Genomic DNA, 27,873 nt, shown 5'->3' on the forward strand with positions numbered 1-27,873 from the left:
TATAATTTAAGCTCTTATTTTGGCTATGCTATTACAGAAAAATGTTAGCCATCTCTTTTATGAGATCTAAAATCAAATTTTGCGTCTTGGAGATTCCTTCATAATAGAATTAGTTTCCTACCTTGAAGAGAACAGAGAAATGAAAGAACTAGTCAAGGCTTAGAATAGAGAAATGGGGGAGCCAGTCCCAGGTCGCTTATTGACAACAGCAATATCACATGAAAACTTAGCAAGCAGTTTCAACCATTAGATAACAACTTAAGAAAACATTTACCAGAAGGTCCAACGCCTTCCATAAACAGTAATACATAAATTTGGAAACATCTCTTAAATATCTAACATGGTGTAGCTTGTTTAACCAGCAAACTTAAGCACAAACATAGAAAATGTTTTTGGTTTCTTTCTACCAACAAGTTTAAAACATATGATACAGATTTAGGTAACACGAATTAACACATACCTTGAATAATTTTAAGCTGTTTAAATTTATGGGCAATCTTAACCATAAGCCAATTAAAATAAAACTCTTAATAAAATTTTCCCATGTAGACATACAATATGTATACACATGTAACATAACAGAATATAGCAGTTTTAATAGCTTTGTTAAAAAAACCTAACACCTGTTTGTAAATTACCAATTGATTTGAATTATTTTTTGTTTTTAGTAACCTCAGTTAGCCATACTTTCTTTCAGTTGGTACCTTTAATACATTATTGGCTTCATCTGTTTACAAAGCCATCCCAAAGTACTGAATACAATAGATGTGGCTGGAAAAAGTCCATTGGAACCTACAGGAGGACAGCTAAACACAGAACCAACAACACTTTAGTTTTATGAGCAGCAAATCTGATATACAAAACTGTGGATGACAAAAGACATTAAGTTGCCACGTTTAAAATTATAAACTCATGGCCGGCGCCACGGCTCACTAGGCTAATCCTCCGCCTTGCGGCGCTGGCACACCTGGTTCTAGTCCCGGTCGGGGCACCGATCCTGTCCCAGTTGCCCCTCTTCCAGGCCAGCTCTCTGCTGTGGCCAGGGAATGCAGTGGAGGATGGCCCAAGTCCTTGGGCCCTGCACCCCATGGGAGACCAGGATAAGCACCTGGCTCCTGCCACCCGATCGGCGTGGTGCGCCGGTCGCAGCGCGCCTACCGCGGCGGCCATTGGAGGGTGAACCAAAGGCAAAGGGAAGACCTTTCTCTCTGTCTCTCTCTCTCACTGTCCACTCTGCCTGTCAAAAAAAAAAAAATTATAAACTCATTAACCAACAAGAGGCATTTGCTTACTGCACACGGTTTTTTGAAAGCACCTGTAGGATTTTACAAAGCATTTAACCCTTTAGGCCTCTGGGGCTTTCTCATTAAGATAACTATCATGTCTAGTAACACAAGATTATTAGACTTTTTAATTTTTAGACCTTTGTAGCAGTAGCATTTTATATTATAGAGACTTAAAATTTAGCACCACTTCACATCTTGACAGTACTTCTTATATAATCCAAATAGCCCAATTAGTTAGTGTCTCTACAAGATGAGAGACATAGGTCCTTCGATTTTTTCAGTTGGACCCTTACTGGAAAAACCAAAGTCCAGAATTTACTGGAAATTTCAGAGTCCAAATTCTTTGAAACTTTGATTTTTTTGAATGCCTGTCAAGAATACCAAGAAGGCTCAAAATCCAAAAGATCTGGTTGAATTAGGATTCCTTAACATCATGACATGACATAGACCAAATCTGATCATTGTTACAAGGTGATTATTTAAATTTTTGAAAATAAGCTCATATTTAAATAACCCATAGCTCTTAATAAAAATTTAGCTGTTTTTAAACAATTAGAATTTAACAGACATCAAGAGAACATAACAGATTACTTTAACTTATTGCTTTAACAGAGGATTAGATTCTAATTTTATGTCGAAGAGGAATAGATTAGTATACTTGTGATGTTTTCCATCTGCCAATGTCCTTGATTTACATTTCGAAATAACCTGTTAAAAATCTTCAGATTAAGATAACATTTTTAAATAAGGTAACATGAATTTCAGCCTGACTTACTCCAAGAAATGTTGAACTATTTTCATAGACAGTTTATAAACTAACCCAAATAGTTTTTATAGAATATAACATGTTGAGTATACAAAAGTTTACATTTAGACACATTTATTTCATTCACCTTTACCCAATTTAAATTAGCAATTACACCTAAATGACTTAGGATGCTGATATATTTTTAGCTGAATTTAATTGAAATTAAAATTGGATTAATCTAAGACAAGTACTAATTACGCATTGATGTTTCATTGAGTACTGATTACCCGGAAACCTGTTAAAATAAATTGCAAAATAAGTTCAGCAAGTTACAAAGCAATATATTTAAAGGTAGTGATCTTCCTAGATTCAAAGTAAAATTAGTTACAGTGGGCCAGGTCCATGCAGGAAATCTGATTCTCCTGTCTGGCTTGCTCAGGATAAGCCATCAGAAGGGTGGGATACCTAAATTGTTTCTCAAAAAGCAAGGAGCCCAAAAGGATGGGACTATCATTCCCTTGCTATTCTTATGGTAAGACTGGGACAAGAGAGGGACAAAAGACCAGTTAGAAACCATGGAGACTACCATTCCCAAACTGATAAGACAGAGACAGTAGACTTTGGGCCAGGACTGGTTCTAAGATAAAGTTCCTAGGTGGGAGGGGGAGATACAGTGAGAGTGGGGGTAGGAGCTAGGGAGGAAGTACACACGGCAGAGAAAGGCTCTGAGAAATAGATGAGCAAGGGGCTCGAGATAAGATGGAAAAGAGACTGCAGTGGAGGTGGGAGCAGAGGTTGACCCCGCCCCCTGGAATTCGGCAGGAGGGGGAGGTGAGGACACAGCCAGGGCCAGAGCCGATGGTGGATTCCACTGCGTGGGAGATAATGGAGCCAGAGCTTCAGCCGCTGAGGCCTCAGGAGGCGGCTGAGCCGGTGCCTGTAGATTGGAGCAATAAGGGGGAGGTCATCTGCAGGATCAAAGGAGGCTGTGGAAGTGGCGGGAACAGGATGGGGCAGAAGAAAGGATTTTTTGCTCAGGCCTCTGACCCCTACTGCAAATCTTGGAGACCAGAAGGACTTGAGCGGGAGAGCAAGAAGTACACACAGAACATTTAGTTCGAAGATAGGAAAAGGCTTGAACGTATGGAATCCCCTTCCATTTTCCCAAACGCTCATGGAAGTGATAAAGATGTTATCAGGGTCAAACTACTCCTACTTCCGATCCCTCAGGGCCAAATGCGCCACCATGGAGGGGCCACTTTTTGAGGGCTGGGGCCAATTTGAGAGGGACCATCAGACGGAACGCGGTTAGAGAAAAGTTCCCATTGCAACCTGTAGAGTCAGATCCGTGGACTGCAAGCGTCCTTGCATCCCGGCTGTCTGACTAGCGAGAGAATATGGGAGCAGAAGGCGGGGTCGTCACCCAAGCGCCTGCTGGAGCCCAGGGCCTAGCCTGTAAAGAGGCAAACAGAGATGGAGTCGTCACTCGCACCCACTGTTGCCTGGACACAGTGTCCATAGAGGCTAAAGGCCTTAAGTAGAAGTAGGAGTGGTGGCTGGAGTCCAGTGCTAGGCGAGTATACGACAGTAGACCACCACTCAAATAGAAGTCGCCGTGGCCGTGAGAGCTTCCCGTTCCGCGTCTTACCTCAGAATTTGGAAGGCCGATGTGTGGATGGAGATCGAGAGCGTTCAGTGGCTTGGAAAGAGTTCCGGAGGTGTGCTTTGTGACTGGCTGAAATCCAGGACCCCAGAGCACTGGGGGACACTGGATTACCAATATGAGGCTATCCGAGTCATGGCACCAATGTTATATATTAATGTTAGCCGTCGCAAAACACACCGGACACCGGAGTAAGGGAAAGGGTTTATTGGGGAACTCCCTACAGACCGGAGTAAAGGGGCGGCGAAGGAAGAAGAGGAGACTGTAAGAGAGAGAGAGAGGAGGGAGAAGACAGACGAGAGGAGGAGACTAGAAAGCAGAACCAAGAGAACACAGGAGAGAAGAGCCAAGAGCCATTTGTATATCATCTTTCAAAAAAATCCAAATCTTTTGCCAATTTAAAACATTTGATTTTTTATTAACTTTTTAAGAGTGTCTTAATTTTCTGGGTACAAGCCCTTCAATGGTTATATCATTTAAAAATACATTTTCTCATTCAGTGAGCTGCCTTTTCACTTCCTTGATGGTGTACTCTGAAGCATAACATTTTAATTATGATAGTCAAACTTATTAATCTTTTCTTTTACTTGTTACACTTTTGCTGTTAGTATGTCAATTGGTTTCTGAAGTGAAACTTCTACTTTAAGAAAAGGAAATATTTGACAGTTCTCATGAAATAAAATATAAATAGAAAACCAAAACACTTGGGAAAATATCTAGCTTCATTAATCAAAAAAGAAGTATAACATTAAAATAACCATGAAGAAAAATATTCTCATATAATGAGGTCTTGCCAGGTGCCAGCTATCTGTCACTTACGTAATTCTCAAAGCAATCCTATTATACATTTTAAAAAAACTATATTGAGAGAGATTAAAATGTATCTGAGGTCACACATTTAAAAATCAGAAATGGAAACTGTTCAGTATGACTCCAGAATTTTGTGCTCCTGATATTATACCATTAAATCACAAAACTTAATAGTGAGAATGGACAAAAAAGTAAACTGCTAACTTTGGTTTTTAAGAAGTTCAGCAATATATGATAGAAATAGTAACTTTACACTCTGTGACTTGATACTACTGTATTTTAATTATTTCTTTTAGAGTACTGGGCTTCAGAAAACATCTTGTATAAAAGATTTCTATAGCTGAACTGAATATTAAAACTAAAAGCAAGAGAATATACAGATATGTGAACTTAACAGAATATTTTTCAATAAGACAATTTCAAATGCCACCCAGAAAAGCCAGAAAACTGTGGACAAATATGTCAAAGTATAAAATCTTTATACCATTTCACCACTTAAGATGTTGTACCAATATCAGTATTATTTTCATAAAAACAAAGAAAAAATAAGTAAAGAACTACAGAAATAAACATAAAAAAACCTTACCTCTAAATGTTATACAAAGAATGATAACAACCATATAACATTTCACCTTTGTAAACAATCAGATGAGTTATTTGGAGATTTTTCTTTTTCTTTTTCTTTTTTTTTTTAAGATTTATTCATTTGAAAGGCAGAGTCACAGAGAGGAAGAGACAATGCAGACAGAGATCTTCCACCCGATGGTTCACTCCCAGCAACAGCCAGGGCTGGGCTGGTCCAAAGCTAGAAGCCATGAGTTTATTCCAGGTCACCCATGTGGGTACAGAGGCCCAAGTACTTGGGCCATCCTCTGCTGCTTTCCCAGGCACATTAGCAGGGAGGTAGATCAGAAGTGGAGTAGCCATGGGGCTGGCACTGTGGCGTAATAGGTTAAGCACCCACCTGCAGCACTGGCATCCCATATGGGTGCCAGTTCAAGTCCTGGCTGCTCTACTTCCAATCCAGTTCCCTGCTGATGGCCTGGGAAAGCAATAGAAGATGGCCCAAGTGCTTGGGCCCCTGCACCCACGTCGAAGACCTGTAAGAAGTTCCTGGCTCCTGGCTTCAGATCAGCCCAGCTCCAGCCACTGTGGCCATTAGGGGAGTGAACCAATGGATGGAAGACCTGTCTCTCCCTCCATGTCTCTAACTCTGCCTCTCAAGTAAATAATATTAAAAAAAAAAAAGTAGAGCAATCAGGACTCTAACTGGCCCATATGGGATGCCAGAGCCACAGAAAAAGGCTTAACTTACTACACCACAGCACCAGCCCCTATATCATTTCAATTTATACCACATTAAGTCAGTAACAGAATTATTTCTGGACCAGATATTATTGGAGGAGAATGGAAGAGGGGTGGAAGTTTCTGATCTGAAAACTTAGAAATGCTGGATAGGACCCAGCACTGCAGCATAGCAGGTTAAGCCTCTACTTGCAGTGCCAGGATCCCATGTGGGAGCCAGTTCAAATCCTGGCTGCACCACTTCTAATCCATCTCCCTGCTAATGTGCCTGGGAAAGCAGTGGAAGATGGTCCAAGTGCTTGGGACACTCCCCAACATGGGAGACCCAGAAGAAGCCCCTGACTTCAGATCAGCCCAGCTCCAGCCATGGCCACTTGGTGAGAGAACCAGCAAACAGAAGACTCCTCCCTCTCTTCTCCCTCTCTCCCTCCCTCTAAAATAAATAGATCTTTAAAAAAAAAAAATGCTGGATAAAATGTAACAATTATCCATATACACTTCATAAAAATTAAGAAAGTTTTCTAAAACTTAAAAAAAAAAAAAAAAAAAAGAACTTGAAGCCCAGAGAAGAAAGCTGAGGATGAAATTTTGAGGCTGTATATACCTCAGAAGGAGCCATTAGAATCAGAATCAGGTATGACTTTTGGCCACCCAACAGCAAACAAGATGATAAAGCCTCCAGCCCATTCGAAGTGTCAAGTTGGTCTCAAGAATCCCATAAAAAGCAAATCCTTTAAGAATTATACCAGCATGAAAAAAAGAACTAGGAAAACAGCTGGCAAAGAAACAATGGAAGATTTTATTTTTCTCAGTCTACAATATAAGGAATGGGAAAAAAAAAAAAATCCCCTACATTTTCCACATGTTTATCCTCGGTGAAGTTTTCATTTCAAATTTACATTATCCCCAAAGTCTGGAAAACTAAAGCCAAGAAATTAATTTAAAGTGGTACTGGCTGATAACATCATAGATCATCCAGCAGAAACAATATTTACACTCTGGAAAACATGCCTCTGATCCAGGCTCTGCAATATTCTCACAGATGACACCAGTTGAAAAAGCAAACAACAATTCAAAATTACAAAGCACGTGATGAAATAAGCCACTATGAACAAAATCAGCAGAAAATAAGACAACTCCCAAGTTTTTCAGACTTAGTTATTAGTTATCAGGTTAAGAACACAAAAGAACCATGACTCAGATGTTTTTTAAAGACTTATTTACATATTTATTTATTAACCTGAAAGGCAGAATTACAGAAACACACACAAAGAAAGATCTTCCTATCCACTGGTTTACTCTCCAACTGGCCACAACAGCTGGGGCTAGACCAGGCAGAAGCCAAGAACTTAGAATTCCAGCCAGGTCTCCCATGTGGGTGATAGGGATCCAAGAAGTTGGGCCATTTTCTGTTGCAGCTCATATGTGCTCACAGATGCTGGAACTGGAGACGAGGATTTAACCCACTGCACCATCACACTAGCCTCGACTGTAATGTTTCAAGGAATAAACCAGAAAATATAAATTTTTTAAGACACTAAAAAAAGATCAAGCATATCTGAGTAGGAAAAAAGTAGACCTTCCAGAAATCATAACTAAAATCAATAACACTGAAAACTCTGGGCTCCTGGCTTCAGCACGGCACAGCCCCGCTACTGCAGCCATTTGGGGAGTGAACCAGCAGATGGAAGATCTCTCTCCGTAACTCTGCCTTTCAAATAAATGAATAAGTCTTTTTTAAAAAATACTGTTTTCAGTAGCCTTAATGTTATTAATAGTTTGGGGCTGGTGCTGTGGTGCAGCAGGGTTAACACCGGGCCTGAAGCGCCTGCATCCCATTTGGGCACCAGTTTCAGACCCAGCTGCTCCACTTCTGATCCAGCTCTCTGCTACGTCCTGGGAAAGCAGTAGATGGTCCAAGTCCTTGGGTCCCTGCACCCGCCTGGGAGACCCAGAGGAAGCTCCTGGGCTCCTGGTTTTGGATAAGCGCAGGTCCGGCCATTACGGCCAACTGGGGAGTAAACCATCAGATGGAAGACCTCTCTCTCTCTCTGCCTCTCCTCTCTGTGTAACTTTGACTTTTGAAGTTTTCGAAGTTTAGATCTTTTTAAAAAATGTTATTAATAGTTTAAGTGCTGTTATTTTGAAATTATTTTAGGCATACCATACATAACACAAAGAAGTAATTATGTGAATCTCATTAGGAACTAACATTTCCAACACAATTTCAATTAGAAATAACAATATGAACTCATATATTTCCCTTATTTCTGTTGATTGAAAAGACCTAGGAGCCAGTGCAGTGGTGTAGTAGGTTAAATCTCCGCTTGTGGTGCTGGCATCCCATATGGGCACTGGTTTAAGTCCCGGCTGCTCCACTTCTGAACCAACTCCCTGCTAATGGCCTGGGAAAACAGAGGAAGATGGCCCAAGTGCTTGGGTCCCTACATCCACGTGGGAGACCAGGAAGAAGCTCTAGCTTCAGATCAGAGACCTCTCTAACTCTGCCTCTCCAATAAATAAATCAATTTTCAAAAAAAAAATCTGGAATAAATGACAAATTCAACAGCAATAAATATGTAGGACCTACCTAGACTCTGCTCCTTCAACATCATTTCCTGTTAAAAGGAATCAAGGCTCATTAGATAAATGCCTTTCTGTTCTGGAGTGGAAACTTTAAAGTTAAGACTGGAAAAAACTGTGTCAGAAAGCAGAAAAATACCATTATCATTGATGAATAATGAGATCAGGTCAAGTGTTTGGCAGAGGGCTAGGCTGCCAGATGAGACACTGCATCCCACCTTAGGGTTAGTCCCAGCTGCTCCACTTCCGATATAGCTCTCTGCTATTGTATCCGAAAAAGCAGAAGATGGTCCAAGTACTTCGGCCCCTGTGACCTGCTGGAGAGACCTGGATGGAGTTCAGGACCACCTAGCTTCAGCCTGGCCCAGTCCTGGCTGTTGTGGGCATTTGGGGAGTGAACCAACAGACGGAACACCTCTTTCTCTGTTTCTCCCTCTCTGTCACTCTGCCTTTCAAATAATTTTCTTTTTTTAAATAAAATAATAGGAACATTTCAAAAAGGGAAATGAACCAATCTGAAGAAGCTCCTACTGGCCTAAAATGAGTGTCAAAGAAATAATCAACAGATTTAAACGTAAAAATACATAAAAATCTACACATTCATTAACGACCTGGCCAGAAGCACCAGCATCCCATATGGGCGCCGGCTCAAGACCCGGCTGCTTCACTTCCAATCCAGCTCTTTGCTATGGCCTGGGAAAGCAATAGAAGATGGCCCAAGTTCTTGGGCTCCTGCACCCATGTGGGAGACCGGAAGAAGCTCCTGGCTCCTGGCTTCAGATCAGCACAGCTCCAGCCATTGCAGCCAACTGGGGAGTGAACCATCGGATGGAAGATCTCTCTCTCTCTCTCTCTGCCTCGCTTCTGTGTAACTCTTTCAAATAAAATAATTAAATCTTAAAAAAAAAAAAAAAAAAGATTTACTTATTCATTTGAAAGGCAGATATAAAGAATGAAAGAGAGGGCCGGTGCCGTGGCTTAACAGGCTAATCCTCCGCCTTGCGGCGCTGGCACACCGGGTTCTAGTCCCGGTCAGGGCACCGGATTCTATCCCGGTTGCCCCTCGTCCAGGCCAGCTCTCTGCTATGGTCCGGGAAGGCAGTGGAGGATGGCCCAAGTGCTTGGGCCCTGCACCCGCATGGGAGACCAGGAAAAAGCACCTGGCTCCTGGCTTCGGATCAGCGTGATGCGCCGGCTGCAGCGGCCATTGGAGGGTGAACCAGCGGCAAAAAGGAAGACCTTTCTCTCTGTCTCTCTCTCTCACTATCCACTCTGCCTGTCAAAAAAAATTAAAAAAAAAAACTAAAAAAAAAAAAGAATGAAAGAGAGGGCCGGTGCCGTGGCTTAACAGGCTAATCCTCCGCCTTGCGGCGCCGGCACACCAGGTTCTAGTCCCGGTCGGGGCACCGGATTCTATCCCGGTTGTACCTCTTCCAGGCCAGCTCTCTGCTATGGTCCGGGAAGGCAGTGGAGGATGGCCCAAGTCCTTGGGCCCTGCACCTTCATGGGAGACCAGGAGAAGCACCTGGCTCCTGCCATCAGATCAGCGCGGTGCACCGGCCACAGCGGCCATTGGAGGGTGAACCAATGGCAAAAAGGAAGACCTTTCTCTCTGTCTTTCTCACTATCCACTCTGCCTGTCAAAAAATAAATAAATAAATAAATAAATCTTTAAAAAAAAAAAAAAAGAATGAAAGAGAGAATGGGCAAGCTCACATCTGCTGGTTCACTCTCTAAATGGTCACAACTGCCAAGGCTCAGCCAACCAGAAGCCAGGAGCCTAGAACTCCATCTGGGTCTCCCACGTGAGACCCAAGCACTCAGGCCATCTTCCATTGCTTTACCTAGTGCATTAGCAGGAAGCTGGATCAGAAGTGAGATAGCAGGGACTCATATATGCCCTCATATGGAATGCCAGTGTTGCAGGCAGAGGGTTAACACACTGTGCCACAACACTGGATAAAAATTACTGACTGCTATTAGAAGTCAAGGGCATAAATTCATTACTCTGAAAACTGATAAAGAATTATGGATTTATCCTGCCTTTCCTGTGTAAACTGTATTTCAGAATAACCAAAGGATTCCTGAAGAAATGTTCTTATTTACAGAACTTCAACTAATGGGTAAGAGATGATGGAACAACAACAACAAAAAAAATCACCATTTTGCAACCCCTAATCAAAGAGTGGTTTTGAACACTAGACAATAATTATCAAAGGCTGCTAAAACCTTTAGATGAAGTTCATAGAGAATGTTACATAAAGGGATCAGGCTCTCCTCAACTGAACCCACTCATAAATCAGCAGCACAAAAAAGGTTGACACTAGGTGTTGGTGATTCATACAACTCAACAAAACGTTCATAGCCCCATCTATGGATTTCATTCAAAAAGCTTAACAAGGGGCTGGTGCTGTGGCATGGCAGGTAAAGCCACCATCTGCGTGCCAGCATCCATACGGGCACTGGTTCAAGTCCCAGCTGCTCCACTTCCGATCTAGCTCTCTGCTGTGGCCTGGGAGGGCAGTAGAGGATGGCCCAGGTCCTTAGGCCCCTGCACCCACATAAGAGACCTGGAAGAAGCTCCTGACTTCTGGCTTTGGATCGGCGCAGCTCAGACCATTGTAGCCATTTGGGGAGTGAACCAGCGGATGGAAGACCTCTTTCTCTCTGCGTAATTCTTTCAAATAAATAAATAAATGCATAATGAAACAAATCAAGTCTCAACCAGTAACCAGCTTGCAGGAAACACAGGAGTTAGAAGAACAAAGTAAAGGGGCCAGTGCTGTGGCTTAGTTGGTAAAGCCAGCACTACAGGTGGCGCCCAGATGGAGAGTGAACCAGCGGATGGAAGACCTCTCTTTCTCTCTGCCTCTGTCTTTGCCTCTGGCTCTCTGTAACTCTGCCTTTCAAATAAATAAATAAATAGAATAAAGCAAATACTAAAAATAAATTAGTCAACTCCAGAAAGTAGGAATTCCCATACAATATATGACCAGATTTTCTCAATGTTATGGGGGGGTGATGGGTAGAGGTAGGACAATGAAAGAAATTGAAGACATAACCAAAAAATCCAACTGTAAAATGACATTTCTGAAACCACTAGAGAAAAACTGGATATTGACTGAGTATTAAACTATATTAAGGGAACACTGTCAATTTTGTCAGGCAGAATAAGAGTTTCTTAACTTTTAAAAGACCTATCAGTTAGATATGCATGCTGAATTATTTATGAATAAAATGAAATTATGTCTAGGATTTGCTAGATAGGCATATGGTATAGAAGCTAAGACTCCAGTTAGGGTGACCACATCCCACATCAGAGTGCCTGAGTTCCAGTCCTGCCTCTGCTCCCAGTTCAAGCTTCTTGCTAATGTGCAACCTGGGAGGAGGAAGAAGGTGAAGGCTCAAGTAGTTGGGTCCCAGTCACCCACATGAGAAACCAAGATTGAGTCCCCGGTTCCTAGCTTCAGCCTAGAACAGCCTCTGGAACTCATGTAGTTGTTTAAGCCAGAAATCAAGTCCATTATCAAATTCTACCTCCTAAGTAGCTTGATAACCATAGCCATTAGTTACCACTAACATCTCTTATAACAGCCTCTTCCCTCGTTCTTTGTCCCCAACCCCAAACTCAATCTCCATTTTGTAGCCAGAATGATATCCTAAAAGGAAAATAATAAATTTCTATATTTAAAATTTTTCAATAGTTCCACACTGTGCACAGGACAGTTCACGCCTATGAAGCCCTCCAAGAGATGCTCCTTCTTCTTACCTCTTCAGCCTTACTTCTCACTACTCTCAATAAACCAAACCCCCATCTTCACCTCTTACACTCAGGTTTTGAACTCTAGATTAAGATTCACAAGTTATTTGTTATCTGAATATGGGTATGTCCTCTCCTCTCTTGGCCTTTATACATGGTCCTTCACCCAAGAACACTTTCCCAAGGCCCATTCTCATTTTCCTGGTTAAGTTCTTTGTCCATTAGATATCAACTTTGTTAATGTCATGTCTTCCAAGGATTCTTCCTTGGATACTTCTTATCAAGAAAGAGGTTTCCTTCTATGTACTCCCACAGTATCCTGCATGTCCCCCACCCAGGCATTCATCATACTGAATCATTAAGAATGTAAGTACTGAGGATGGCATTGTGGCATGGCAGGTTAAGCCCCCACCTGCCGTAGCAGCATCCCACATGGGTACCAGTTCAAGATCCAGCTATTCCAGTTCCAATTTATCTCCCTGTTAATGGCCTGGGAAAGCAGCAGAGGATGGTCCAAGTACTGCAGTCCCTGAACCCGTGTAGGAGACCCAGAAGCAGCTCTGGGCTCTTGGCCAATGCAGCCATTTGGGGAGTGAACCAGCAGATGGAAAATGTATCTCTCTTTCTCTCCTTTTCGCTCTGCAATTCTGCCTTTCAAATAAAATAAAAAAGAAAATGGAATTGAAGTTTATTAAAAAAAAAAAATGTACCAGGGGCTGGCGCTGTGGCGCAGCAGGTTAACACCCTGCCCTGAAGCACTGGCATCCTGAGACCTGGCTGCTTCACTTCCGATCCAGCTCTCTGCTATGGCCTGGGAAAGCAGAAGATGGTCCAAGTCCTTGGGCCCCCTGCACCCACGTGGGAGACCCAGAAGAAGCTCCTGGCTCCTGGCTTCGGATCAGCGCAGCTCTGGCCATTGTGGCCAACTGGGGAGTGAACCAGTGGATGGAAGACCTCTCTCTCTCTCTCTCTCTCTCTCTCTGCCTCTCCTCTCTCTGTGTAACTCTGACTTTCAAATAAATAAATAAATCTTAAAATAAATAAAAATTAAAAAGTACCTAACATATATAATAGATGGCAATGTTAAATAGTTAATATCTACCAAACATGGTCTTTTCAACCAGAAGCCTTTTATATATATATATATATTTTTTTTTTTTTTTTTTTTTTTTGACAGACAGAGTGGACAGTGAGAGAGAGAGAGAGACAGAGAGAAAGGTCTTCCTTTGCCGTTGGTTCACCCTCTAATGGCCGCCGCGGTAGCGCGCTGCGGCCGGCGCACCGCGCTGTTCCGATGGCAGGAGCCAGGTGCTTATCCTGGTCTCCCATGGGGTGCAGAGCCCAAACACTTGGGCCATCCTCCACTGCACTCCCTGGCCACAGCAGAGAGCTGGCCTGGAAGAGGGGCAACCGGGACAGGATCGGTGCCCCGACCGGGACTAGAACCCGGTGTGCCGGCGCCGCAAGGCGGAGGATTAGCCTGTTGAGCCACGGCGCCGGCCTTATATATATTTTTTAAAGATTTATTTTGGGGCTGGCGCCGTGGCTCACTAGGCTAATCCTCCGCCTGCGGCACCGGCACCCCATGTTCTAGTCCCGATTAGGGTGCCAGATTCTGTCCCAGTTGCTCCTCTTCCAGTCCAGCTCTCTGCTGCGACCCAGGAAGGCAGTGGAGGATGGCCCAAGTGCTTGGGCCCTGCATCCGCCTAGGAGACCAGGAGGAAAGCACCTGGCTCCTGGCTTCGGATCGGCGCAACGCATTGGCTGCAGCAGCTATTTCGGGGGTGAACCAACGGAAGGAAGACCTTTCTCTCTGTCTCTCTCTCTCTCACTGTCTAACTCTGCCTGTCAAAAAAAATAAATAAATAATTAAAAATAAAGATTTATTTTGTTCATTTGAAAGGCAGAGTTACAGAGAGGAGGAGAAATAGAGAGCAATCTTCCAACTGCTGATTCACTCTCCAGATGGCTACAATGGCCAGAGCTGGACCAGTCTGAAGCCAGGAGCCAGGAGATTCATCCGAGTCTCTCCCACTTGAGTTCAGGGGCCCAAGCACTTGAGCCATCTTCCGCTTTCTCAGGTGTATTAGCAGGAAACAGGATTGGTAGTGGAGCAGCCAGGACTTAACTGGCACCCATATGGGATGCCATGCTGGCTCCAACCAGAAGCCTTTAAAAAAAAAGTCATAATCTTATCAAAAGTAGTATAATCAGTATCAGCAGAAATGGAAAATTTTTAAATTTATACATTTTTGGAGATCCAAATTAATGGAATTACATTACAGCTTAACGGAAACTTTACTTGGTAGTATTCCAGGTTTAACTGTACCACTGAATATGCTCATCCAAAAAGAAGGGAGGAATAGCATGATAAACAACCCATCACACTATTTTTTCTTACTGAGGAAATAAATTCTAGAATGAAGACAGAGACAACATATTATTTATACAGCTGATAGTGACAGGAGATATTAATGGTAGTAAACCACAGACTCACCAAAAAGTGAGACAGTATAAATAGTCATTAAATCAGCTGTAACTTAAAAAAAAGAAAGTCTTGATAAAAACAGGTCAGAAAACTTCAAACATCTGTGCACATGCAACACATTTTTTATTTTACTTACTGAATAATAAACTCTGATTACCAATTACTTTATAACTTTAAATATAAGGCATTCAAGTAGTTTTAAATGTTGTGATGAAAACCATCTAGAAAAATGATTTTCTTATACCCTAAAATTAGTTATTTAAGCTAGTCTCTATAAGCTTTCACGGTAACAAGTTCAAAGCACATTCACAACTATTAAGTCCTAGAGAAAAAGAGGGTTTGTGGCCTTCAAAGGTTATGAAACAAACTGTAATTTAATATCTTAAAATAGCATCTAGCATTTTGGTGCATTGGTTAAGCAACTGCCTATAATGTTGACATCCCATGGGTGAGGTGCTGGTTTGAGTCCTACCTACTCCACTTCCGATCCAGCACCCTGATAATGCACCTGGGAAAGCAGCAGATGACAGCCCAAGTACCGAGCTCCATACCACACATGTGGGATACATGGATGGAGTTCCAGGCTCCTGCATTCAGCCTGACCTAGTGTTGGCCATTGCAGCCATCTGGGGGAGTGAATCAGCGGATAGAAGCTCTCTGTCTCTCCTTCTATTTAACTCTGCCTTTCAAAAAAAAAAAAAAATACTACTTCCTTTTAAAATCTTAAATTACATTAACATTAGGGCCAGCGCTATGGCACAGCAGGTAAAAGCCACTGCCTGCAGTGCCAGCATCCTATATGGGTGCCGGTTCGAGTCCCGGCTGCTCCACTTCTGATCCAGCTCTCTGCTGTGGCCTGGGAAAGCAGTCAAAGATGACCCAAGTCCTTGGGTCCCTGCACCCACGTGGGAGACCCAAAAAAAGTTTCTGGCTCCTGGCTTCAGATCGGCACAGCTCCGGCCATTGTGGCCAACTGGGGAGTGAACCAGCGGATGGGAGTGAACCAGCGGATGGAAGACCTCTCGCTGCCTCTCCTCTCTCTGTGTAACTCTTTTAAATAAATAAATCAATCTTAAAAATTAATGTTCATGTACTCAAATTACATTAACATTGTCCTAATGGACTGAATTCTGAAAAGAGCAGTCGGGGTTAGGTATTTTCTATACTGGAAGACTTATCTTACCTGGAAGATTACCCTTTGATATGGTATCTGTATCCAAGTTGTAGGTATCCTGGAGACGCAACAGAGCTTTGGCTGCCCCAACCTGATCTTCATCATTTGGGAAGTACTGCCTCTGAATGGTTAGGTTAGAAATAAACCCTTCGAACAGAAAGAGGGGGGAAAAAAAACTATAGAATTGCAAAGATTTCCAAAACACAGTCTTTGTAAGGATTTTAAAAAATCCATTTTACTATCATTTTCCACCATATAAAGTTCCACATAGAATCAATAAGAAAAAAATTAAATGATACACTCTTAACTTTTAAATCTCCCCAAATTCTTTCTAATATTGCTTAAGTAATCTGATCTCATTATATAAATCAAATCTGTCATATTAAGTTCAGCTAGCCTATTGAGTTTTTTGTTACTATATATATAACAAGAAAACAAAAGTGTCTCTTCTAGGCTGGAGGAATGAACAGATTTATGGATTTGAAGATGACATTCATTGGCAACAAATTACACTTTCAGATAACAGATGTTAAGTACGATCTGTGCTATTAAGATTCTATTATCTTTTTCTAAATAGCACATATTATATAAATATGTGCATATATAAAGTTTGGTGGAATTCTTGAGGGGAAGTAAGAGATATTAACTATATATTCCAGATAAATAACTAATTAAAAATTTAGATCTAATTTAATGCTATAACTAGTACTCCAACAGTATTTTTTCACTTTGTGTTGCTATGTGGGGGCAAACTGTTGAAATCTTTACTTAATATATACTAAACTGATCTTCTGTATATAAAGAGAATTGAAAATGAGTCTTGATGTGAATGGAAGGGGAGAGGGAGCAGGAAACAGGAGGGTTGTGGGTGGGAGGGAAGTTATAGAAGGGGGGAAGCCATTGTAATCCATAAGCTGTACTTTGGAAATTTATATTCATTAAATAAAAGTTTTAAAAAAATTTAGATCTAAACATCAAATGTAATGCTCACCAGTCCAGATTTGCTATAGATAAAACCCAATTGTGGGCCGGCACCGTGGCTCACTTGGCTAATCCTCCACCTGCAGTGCCAGCACCCTGGGTTCTAGTCCCAGTTGCTCCTCTTCCAATCTGGCTCTCTGCTGTGGCCCGGGAGGGCAGCAGAGGATGGCCCAAGTGCTTGGGCCCCTGCACCCCCATGGGAGACTGGGAGGAAGCACCCGGCTCCTGGCTTCGGATCAACGCAGCACTGGCCATAGCGGCCATTAGGGGAGTGAACCAACGGAAGGAAGACTTTTTTTCTCTCTCTCTGTCTATAACTCTCTAACTGCCTGTCCAAAAAAAAAAAAAAAATCTTGAGGCAGGTACTGTGGCTTAGCAGGTTATGCTGCCAGCTGCAGTGCTAGCAGGTTACGCTGCCAGCTTCAGTGCTGGCAGTGCTGTGGCCTGCTACATGAGTGCCGGTCAAGTCTTGGCTGGTCCACTTCCGATCCAGCTCTCTGCTACAGCCTAGGAAAGCAGTAGAAAATGGCCCTAATGTTTGTGCCCCTGCACCCGCATGTGAGACTCGGAAGAAGTTCCTGGCACCTGGCTTTGGATAGGCACAGCTCCGGCCGTTGCGGCCATCTGGGGAGCAAACCAGCGGATGGAAGACATCTCTCTCTCTCTCTCTCTCTCTCTCTCTCTCTGCCTTTACCTCTCTGTAATTATGACTTTCAAATAAATAAATAAATCTTAAAAAAAAAAAAACAATCTTGGGGCCAGTGTTGTAGCACCGTGGGTTAAGTTGCCATTTGTGTCACCAGCCACACCCATCAGAGCTGCTCTACTTCTAATCCTTCTCCCTGCTAAGGTATCAGGAAAAACAGAGGATGATGGCCCAACTACTTGGGTCCTGTCACCCCTGTAGAGAACCCAGAGAGTTCCAGGCTCCTAGCTATACCCAGCCCTAGGCTTTATAGCCATTTGGAGAGTGAACCAGTGGATGGAAGAACTGTCTCTCCCTGTCACTCTTCCTTTTCAAATAAATAAATGAATAAAAAAGATTTTTAAAAACTAATCTTAAAGAAAATTTATTTAAATACAGAAAAAATCAAATACACCAATTACTGATTACTATGTAACTCCTACAATGAATGGGTGTTAAATATCCCTTAAGAAACAAATTTCTAAAAATCCAAAAGTAGTTTAAAATTTTAATACAAGTATTATAATTTGCAAATAAAAATTGGGAATTTATAGTCAACCATCAAAGACAGGCATTTTTATGTAAATGGAAATGTACAAATGAGCAACTAGCTGAAGAGGGTGGAAGTTCACATCAAGCATATTTTTCACTTTTAAGACCAACTCCTGAGTCACAGACTCTACATGGAATTTTACAAGCAAGTTTTTACAGACTATAATGTTTCTCAGACCCCAAAACAAAATCCAGGAGGTAGCTTAAATCCTAATAGAGGAAAAATACATACATATACACATTATGGGATGACTGCCACAGATTAAAATATCAAAGTCTCAAGGTCCACATTATAAAATAATTATTCCAAGTCATTGCTTGAGATTAAACACAAATACACACACATATATACTTATATATCTCCTTAAAAAATGTTTTCAGCATGTTTCATAGAGAAACATAACAAACATTTCTCTTTCATTAGCAAAGATGTATGTACAAACACTTAAGAATTCTCCTCAAGGTTTCTTGTCCTATTCCTAACAGTTTACTTCACCGCTTCTGAAACATGCTAAGCAACCCCGGAATATCTTACCTACATAGCTCACTCAGCACATGGACTTGTGTGCTCTCACTTACTGTCTCTTTGCCACTTTCATTCATTCAACAAATATTTGAGTCTTTACTGTGTACTAAGCAAAATCCCTTTACCTCCTAAAACTCCAGGCTTAGTTTTCTGTATCTATTACTAAAATACTGAAAACTCTACACTCCCACTACAATTTTTTCAGACATACTAACTCATTACTATTGATTACAGCCTCAGTTTTTTAACGTGTTATCTATACCAAGTACAAGAATACTTCATTTTTTTCATGGTGTTGGGGGCAGGTGTTGTGGCACAGCAGGTTAAGCTGTGGCTTGGGATGAATACATCCCATATCAAGAGTGCTTGGGATGAGTCCTATCTCCCTCTTTGCTTCAGAGGCACTTGGGAAGAAGCAAATGATGGTTCAAGTGCTAAGTCCCTGCCACCCGCTGTGAAACCCTTGCCGCTGGCTTTGGCCTGGCCAAGCCCCAGCTGCTATGCACATTTAGGAAGTGAACCAGTAGATGGAAGATATTTCAGTTGCTGTGCCTTGCAAATAAATAAAAATGAATAAACATTCTTTAAAACTCAGAGAAAATTACAATTAAAAGGTAAGTTTAGGGAGCCTGGGCTATGGCACAGCAGGTTAAGCTACCAAGTGCAACACCAGCAACCCATATATCACAGTGCCAGTCTGAGTCCCAGTTGCTCCACTTCCAATCCAGCTTCCTGCTAATGCATGTGGAAAGGCAGCAGTACTTGGACCCCTGCTAGCCATGTTGGAAACCCAGAGTTTCTGGATCCTGGCTTCAGCCTTGCCCAGACTGTTATGGGAATTTGGGGAGTGAAACCAGCAGATGGAAGATGTCTTTCCCACTACCTCTCCCTGTCAGTCTGCCTTTCAAATAAATAAATAATTTTTTAAAGGTTAAGTTTACCCTAGCTTTTAACACAGCTGTCCCACAGTAGAGTTCCTGGATTCAATTTTCAGCTCCAGCTCCTGGCTCTCGTCTAGATCCTGGGAGGCTTTGGCCATGGTTCAAGAAACAGGTTACTGCTACCCATGTGAAAAACAAGGATTGAGTTCCTGGCTACTTCAGCCCTGGCCCTGGGCAGTCACAGCATTTGGGGAATGAAGCAGTGGATGGGAGCTCTCTTCATATGCATGCCTGCCTGCCTGCCTCTCTTTTTGCATCTTGAATACAATTTTAAAATTTTGTAAAGGTTAGTTTATTTTGGTACAAAAAATTTTGAAATCTATAGTTTTTTCATAATATGTACTTCTCCATGAACTTTTTGAAGACCCCATGTAAAATAATCCTAAACTCTAAAATATGAGGGAGAATACAACTAACTCTTTATAGTACCACTCCCAACATTTTAAAAACTGATTAAAGACAGATTTACACATAATTTTTGTTTGAAATAACCCCAAAATAAAAATGATTACTTCAGAATGAAGTTATACAACAAAAAGTCTGTACTCTTGTAGGTTGCAAAACAAAAAACACCAATCTTAGCAGTATTAGTATTTTTTTTTATTCAAAGAATCCAAGAATGTGACTAAATTAACTCTAGTCAAAACAAATGCACCCAAGCAATAATTCAATTACAACACTGAACACAATGCCTGAGAACTGAATTTATCAGAAATTTTAGCATTTCTAAAGATAGTAACTATGTCTTCCTTTTTGTGTTTTTGTTTTTTGGGTTTTTTTGGGCCAGTTAGTCACCTCAGACTTACCATCCGACATATCCTTAAGGACTAGATTCTCCAACTCACTCCACTCGGTGTTCAGACGTTTCACTAACTTGAATGCATTCACAGGATGCCCAACAAATCCTTCTGGATCTTTGGTTGCTGTGTTGGTTAGCCGATCTAATTTCTCTGCCCATCTGTAGATAAGACATAAAAAAATAGAGTATATACATTTAATAAATAATACTAAATTGTAATTAGTAAAGTATTTATCTAAAAAAATGTGTTTAGTTAATTCATACACGTAACGTCCTATTAAAGGAAAACTAATTATAAAGATCCTTTATAAAGCAAGGTCCTCTTATAAATAAAATCTAACTTGGGAGCTCCTCCTGAGCTCCCACCCTCAGCAGGCCAGACAGGATGGAGAAAGGTAAATGAGGTCTTTTGATGGTTTTTGTCCCAGCCTGTTAACAATGCCAATCTGATCATCAAGTTTTTTTTTCTTTGAAATTGTACTTAAAGCCAACTGCCATCAGTCCCCTTTGGGTTTTCCTCTTGGAAGCCCCCTCCATGCCATTCTGGCTGGATGCCCTTGATTCTAATAAACACTTTTAAATCTCAAAAATAAATAAATAAAACAAAATAAATAAATAAATAAAATCTAACTTGTCAAATAATAAGACTTTTGTTTTCCTTTTTTTTCAAATGTTTATAATTACTATCTTAGTAAAAGTTGTCATCAGAACCTTCATTTCCCTGGTGCTAGAGCACTATGGCATAGCAGGTAAAACTGCCACCTGCAGTGCCAGCATCCCATATGGGTGCTGGTTTGAGTCCTGGCTGCTCCACTTCTGATCCAGCTCTCTGCTACTATCTGGGAAAGCAGTAAAAGATGGTCCAAGTCCTTGGGCCCCTGCACCTGCCTAAGAGACCCAGAAGCAGCTCCTGGCTCCTGGCTTTGGATGGACTCAGCTCCAGCTGTTGCGACCATTTAGGAAGTGAACCAAGGGATGGAAGGCCCCTTTCTTTCTGCCTCTAGCTCTACGTAATTCTGCCTTTCAAATAAATAAATCTTTTAAAAAGAATTCATTTCCCCATAGGTCCTTAAGGCCAAATAATTGATTACACTACATGATACAAATTAACACAAATTCAGTTATGTTCATTTAAATCAATTTCTGTTTATGTTCAATAGCTAGAAATTATAGTTGCATTTTAAAACAAAAAAACTGGATACCTAGCTACTAATTAAATAAAAGATTAGGTCAGGATTCACTATGAATCTGAATCAATTACAAATAAGCATTTGAGAAAAACTATGAATTAAATATTAATCATACTTATCCCTATAATATATACACTTGATCTTAGCCAAAAGGCCGAGAAGCAATATCCCTATAATATATAAAACGGAACTACAGGAGTGAAGTATAAGTAGAACTGGAAAAATGCTTGAGCAGATATTTTGATTGGGGAGGTTATGGGATAAAAAATAATGGCACCACTTTGAAAATTTTTATCCATACCCATACCTATCCCTATCTTTACCTCAATCCATGTTCTTCCACATAAACCTGGGACCAGGCCTAACTTGTTTTCTGTGCTATTTCAGTCAACTAGGTATGATTAAGACTGACAGATGGCTCTGATTTCCACTGGAAGAATGTTTTAGCTCAGAAAAGAAAACATCCAGGTGGAGTCATAGAAAGTAAAACTCTTGCTTACTTTTTTATTTGTTCTAACTTGTCCTCTTCTGCCTTAATATAATCTTTCAGAGAAGTCACCAGATCTTTCTCAGTATGGATCAAATCAGTCATCTGACCTAGAAGGGACAAAGAAGAATAAAGTTATCTAATATTTACATTCATTAATGCATGTACTATAGAATGATTTAAGAATAACCGAACGCTTCATTCTATGAGAAGTCTTAACTGGCATGAATCAGGTATGTTGGGATCATCTTTTTTTCGCCAGATAAATCAAAATAAAGCCAAAAACTTTTCTAATCATGAATTAGAGTTCAAATTTTCAAGCTACTTAATTTTATAAGCTCAGACGATGCTGACAAACTGTCTTCTTCCACAAATTTAAATTACAAACAACACTATTTCTCAAGGATCAATGTTTCTTCACCATTTCCAACCTAATTTTTTTTTTGGTTTTTAAATATAATTAAATTTTTATTCAATAAAAGCTAAACCAAAAAAGTTTTAAATACTCTATATTTATTTACAGTGGGATAAAATGACTCATCATTTTATATCCTGAAATTAAGTGCCATAAATATTTAACACTCATGATTTAGTTAGCACTACAATTCTACAAGAATAAAACCAGTCAACAGAATAAAGGAAATATCTAAGACATAAAGTACATCTAAAGAAAATATAAATATATATATCAAACTAAAAGGAATATTCTAGGAGCAAGGGAACATCAGACGGTCTTATATTCTATCTACTATATTTCTATTTTTTCCTCTTTAACCAACATGCTATTTTTATAACACTTTTAAGGATTTTTTAAAAAAATGATGCAGAAAACAGTAACTTACATTCACAGCAGATTCTCAAGTGAAAAAAGCAGGTTAGAAAATAATATACATTGTTTATATGTCTATGCATTGAAAAAAACTAAGCATAAGTATTAAATTGTATGTTGGTCAGACTCATAATGGGTAATTTTCTTTGATACATTTTCCTAAATTTTCACAAGTTTCTAAACTCAATATGTATCATTTTTATAACCAGGAAAATTAAAGAAAAATAAAATTGAGGTTTGTATTTTGAGGACCTTTTAGAATACAGGAAGTAAAAATGCTTCAGCTTTTGAGAATACATGTTATATATTCTTATTGATTTTAAAACATTTTAAAAAAATCGAAGTTTTACATGCAAAACAACACAAACCAAAAAATAAAACTCACCAATTGAAGTAAAAAATCCTGGATGGGAAAAAGATTGAGGAAGTAGAATGCCTAGTATGAAAATACACCAGATCATCTTGGAAGATTTAATTTTATAGGTTCACACACCTACAAGAGAAATACAACCATTAACAAAAAAACAAAACAATCAAGAAAATCTCCTTACCTATTCTTCCCATGAACAAAATCAAAGTCAAACTCCAAGTCTGATCAAAGAATTGATGTTAATTATTATAAACTGATTTAATAACTTAATAGTAATTAACTACTATCATACCTTTTTTTTTTTTTTTGACAGGCAGAGTGGACAGTGAGAGAGAGAGACAGAGAGAAAGGTCTTCCTTTTGCCGTTGGTTCACCCTCCAATGGCCGCCACGGCTGGTGCACTGCAGCCAGCGCACTGCGCTGATCCGATGGCAGGAGCCAGGTGCTTCTCCTGGTCTCCCATGGGGTGCAGGGCCCAAGGACGTGGGCCATCCTCCACTGCACTTCCTGGCCACAGCAGAGAGCTGGCCTGGAAGAGGGGCAACCGGGACAGAATCTGGCGCCCCGACCGGGACTAGAACCTGGTGTGCCGGCACCGCAAGGTGGAGGATTAGCCTACTGAGCCGCGGCGCCGGCCTATCATACCACTTTTATAATTATCATGCTAGTTTAATATTTCATATTCAAGAAAATGTTCATTATAATTTTATTAATAATTCAACCTAATTTTCTTAGTTACTATTATAATTGGAGTAATCAAGTTATAGTAATGCTTTAATGTAGCCAGAAAAGTAAGTTTTCTCTGTGATCTACACCTAAACCAACCATGTCTCCCCAAAAAACTTACTAAAATAGCTTAATTTAGGGGGCCAGCACTGTGGCACAGCAGGTAAAGCCACCATCTGCAGAACCAGCATCCCATATGTGTGCCTGTTCGAGTCCTGATCCAACTGTCTGCTATGGCCTGGAAAAGCCCAAGATGGGTCAAGTCCTTGGGCCCCTGCACCCACATAGGAGACACAGAAGCAGCTCCGGGTTCCTGGCTTTGAATGGGCTCAGCTCCAGCCATCTGGGAAGTGAACCAGTGGATGGAAGACCTCTTTCTCTGTCTCTGCCTCTCTGTAACTCTACCTTTCAAATAATAAATATTTTTTAAAAATAAAAGTTTAATTTAAATATTATCAAGTCATTTTAAAGACATTAAGGAAATAGAGCTTTCTGATTAGTTTTTTAACATTTGTTTGTTTATTTGTAAGGCAGAGTTACAGAGAGACAGAGAGAGGTCTTCCATCCGCTGGTTCACTCCCTAGATGGCAGCAATGGCCTGAGCTACACCAATCCAAAACCAGGAGCTTCTTCTGGGTCTCCCACACAGGTGCAGGGGCCCAAGGACTTGAGTCATCTTCTACTGTTTTCCCAGGCCATAGCAGAGAGCTGGATGGGAAGTATAGCAGTCAGGACTTGGACCAGCGACCATATGGGACAACGGCACTGCAGGCTGGGCCTTTAACCCGCTGCACCACAGTGTTGGCCCTGATTAGTTTAAAATTCCTAACTTGGTCTATCTTTTTTCACAAGACTTTAAATTTTAAAATAAATCTAAATAAAGTTATAGATGTTTGGTATGATAAAAAGTCTTCATGGGGCCAGTGTTGTGGTACAGTTAGTTAAGCCACTGTCTGTGACGCCAGCAACCCATAGAGCTGCTGGTTTTGTTCTGGCTGCTACACTTCTGATCCAGCTCCCTGCTAATGAGCCTGGCAAAGTAGTGAAACATGGCCCAAGTGTTTGGGCCCTTGAATCCCATGTGGGAGACTTGGAAGAAGCTTCTGGCTCCTGGCTCTGGCCTAGTCCAATGCTGGCCACTGCAGCCATCTGGACAGTAAATCAGCAGATGGAATCTCTCTTTCTCTCTCTCCATCTTTCTTAGACCTCCAAAATAAATAAGTAAATCCAATTAAAAAAAAGGTCTTCCAAAATTGACTATAGGCCGGCGCCGTGGCTTAACAGGCTAATCCTCTGCCTTGTGGCGCCAGCACACCGGGTTCGAGTCCTGGTTGGGGCGCCGGATTCTATCCCGGTTGCACCTCTTCCAGGCCAGCTCTCTGCTATGGCCCAGGAGTGCAGTGGAGGATGGCCCAAGTGCTTGGGCCCTGCACCCCATGGGAGACCAGGAGAAGCACCTGGCTCCTGGCTTCGGATCAGCGAGATGCGCCGGCCACAGCAGCCATTGGGGGGTGAACCAATGGCAAAAAGGAAGACCTTTCTCTGTCTCTCTCTCACTATCCACTCTGCCTGTCAAAAAATAAAATAAATAAATAAATACACAAAATTGACTATAGTGATTTATGGTTGAATGATTTTGAAAGTACTGACTCCATTCAATACAAAACCATAGAACAATGAATATTAAATGGGTAAACTATATAGTATATGAGTTATATCTCAATGGTACTACTGGGTTTAAAATTATTTATTTTATTCAAGGGGCAGCGAGACAGAGAGTGCTACTATCCACTGGTGCATCTCCCAAACACCCACAACTGCAGGGTTGAGTTGGAAATGGAGCCAGGATATGGGAACTCAGTCCAGGTCTCCCAAGTGGATGGCAGGGAACCAACTACTTAACTTGAGCTGCCTTTCTGGGCCTTCCCTAGTAGGGAACTGAGCTGGGAATCGGTAATCAAACTCAGCCACTCAAATGGTGTGGGCATCCCTTGGCCAAATGCCCATTCCAATCTCTTAAGTTGTAGACAATCCAAAAGAATAAACAGACCCATCTAGTTAAACTAGTAAGTTCTCTCCAAGAACCCGTTTTGAGTTTTTTCTTATTTACTGTGCTCAGTATAAAAAAAAAAAAAAAAAAATCCTAACCTGCTATAAAGCTGTGGCTTTTCCCCTCTTCTTCTAAACCTAGCAGTGGAGCACTTCTGTCTTTTCTCCCCAGCCCCACCCCAGCACTGTTTTCTAGTGAGGATTCTTCACAACAGATAAAGGTATCAACTAACCAACAGGTTTTACCTTGCCCTCCCAGACGCCCTGTTACTACTCTTCATTTGTTCATTCTCCACCACAAACATGGAGTTCAGTCCTTCTTATTACCTTACAGGAAAGTAAGCTAGCATTTCCGTATGTCAGCCCCAGTAACAGGTTGCTGTTGATTACTCTGACTTGTTATGCTGCTCCTTTTGTGCAGGCACCTCTTGACTATTCCCCTGTGACTTCAACTGCAGCTCAAGTCCACAGTGAAAGCTCTCTCTATTCCACAAAAGCTGAAAAATAACCCCCACTTTCCTCCTAACCTGAATCTCGATAAAAAAAAAAAAATCATGGCTGGCGTCGTGGCTTAACAGGCTAATCCTCCGCCTTGCAGCACCAGCACACTGGGTTCTAGTCCCGGTCAGGGCGCCGGATTCTATCCCGGTTGCCCCTCTTCCAGGCCAGCTCTCTGCTATGGCCCGGGAAGGCAGTGGAGGATGGCCCAAGTGCTTGGGCCCTGCACCCCATGGGAGACCAGGAGAAGCACCTGGCTCCTGCCTTCGGATCAGCACGATGCGCTGGCCGCAGCAGCCATTGGAGGGTGAACCAACGGCAAAGGAAGACCTTTCTCTCTGTCTCTCTCTCTCACTGTCCACTCTGCCTGTCAAAAAAAAAAAAAAAAATCAAAAAACTACATTCTGGAAGTACTTCTAAATCTCCTCCCTCAAATTTGCTGCAGACTTCCAGATCCTTCCAGAAACAGAGTAGTGAAATACACTGCTTTCTTGGCTGCCCTACAGTGATTTTGGGAAGGCTTCTAGAATGTAGCAGATGCAAACACTTCCTTTCCTGGGCTCCTGCCAAAGCACAAGGCTTTTTCAAAACCATGGCTGTCTGAAGAGTCTAGAATTTTCTCACTGCTTAAACACATTCCTGTCACAAGTTTCTCCATGAAAATAAATACTATTTCCAGAATATACAAATGCTTTCACTGTACTAACGGAATGCCAATCAGAAATGTCTAAACTTCTAACTGATGAATTTGTATTTGTCAGATAAGAGGCTATTTCTCATTGTTAAAATGTAGTCTGTCACAAGGCTTCCTCTTTATCTTTCATTGTACTTAAACCTCTCTATGAATCAAGAACCATTAACCTTCAGAAATAAAAAGTAGCTTGAGACGGTCTTTTTCTCCAAATAATAGCTTGTAAATTATAGAAGAGTTTAGACACAAACTCCTAGTGTTAATCATACGAAGGATAAACACTTTTACCTTATATCATGCTTCAAAATATAGGTAGATTGATCAGTTATAATCAACAAAACAAATAAGAAATAAAGAAGTTATCAGACCTCTAGAAGCAGAGAATTTCTAAACTCAAAAATGAGAAAACAAACTATCAAAAGCCAAATGGAATTTAAATACACAAAATAATTTAAGATATACGTCAAAAGCTACAAATTACAAATGAGAAAACCATTTAAGAAAAACAGAACTTTTGTAAGGAGCTCATACAAATTAGTTCAAAAAATCACTTAGATGCTACAGGATAAATTATTCTGAATGACAAGAAAAACTAAAGGAAAAAATTTTCAAATTTACTAGTAATCAATGACAAAAAATTAAAATAGGATACCAATTTCTAACCATCAAAGAACAATCAAGTAAGTTCAACAAGTCAACAATTAAAGTTATATTATGGTAAAAAAAAAAAAG

The 27,873-nt window shown here is 41.0% G+C and overlaps 1 protein-coding gene across 2 annotated transcripts in view; it reads right to left on the reverse strand.

The window, feature by feature from the left end:
- P4HA1 (prolyl 4-hydroxylase subunit alpha 1) overlaps nucleotides 1-27,873 on the reverse strand; it is a 105,975-nt gene that overhangs the window by 56,507 nt on the left and 21,595 nt on the right. For both annotated transcript variants that reach the window (XM_062215068.1, XM_062215067.1), the window contains exons 2-5: nucleotides 23,193-23,300; nucleotides 21,992-22,088; nucleotides 20,309-20,460; nucleotides 15,827-15,964 (exon numbers count right to left, since the gene is read on the reverse strand). In XM_062215068.1, the coding sequence (XP_062071052.1) occupies nucleotides 15,827-15,964; nucleotides 20,309-20,460; nucleotides 21,992-22,088; nucleotides 23,193-23,268 (463 nt within the window). In that variant the 5' untranslated portion in view covers nucleotides 23,269-23,300. The remainder of the gene's footprint in view (nucleotides 1-15,826; nucleotides 15,965-20,308; nucleotides 20,461-21,991; nucleotides 22,089-23,192; nucleotides 23,301-27,873) is intronic.

The sequence above is a fragment of the Lepus europaeus genome, chromosome 17 (assembly GCF_033115175.1).
Source record: "Lepus europaeus isolate LE1 chromosome 17, mLepTim1.pri, whole genome shotgun sequence".
In the NCBI taxonomy this organism is placed as follows: domain Eukaryota; kingdom Metazoa; phylum Chordata; class Mammalia; order Lagomorpha; family Leporidae; genus Lepus; species Lepus europaeus.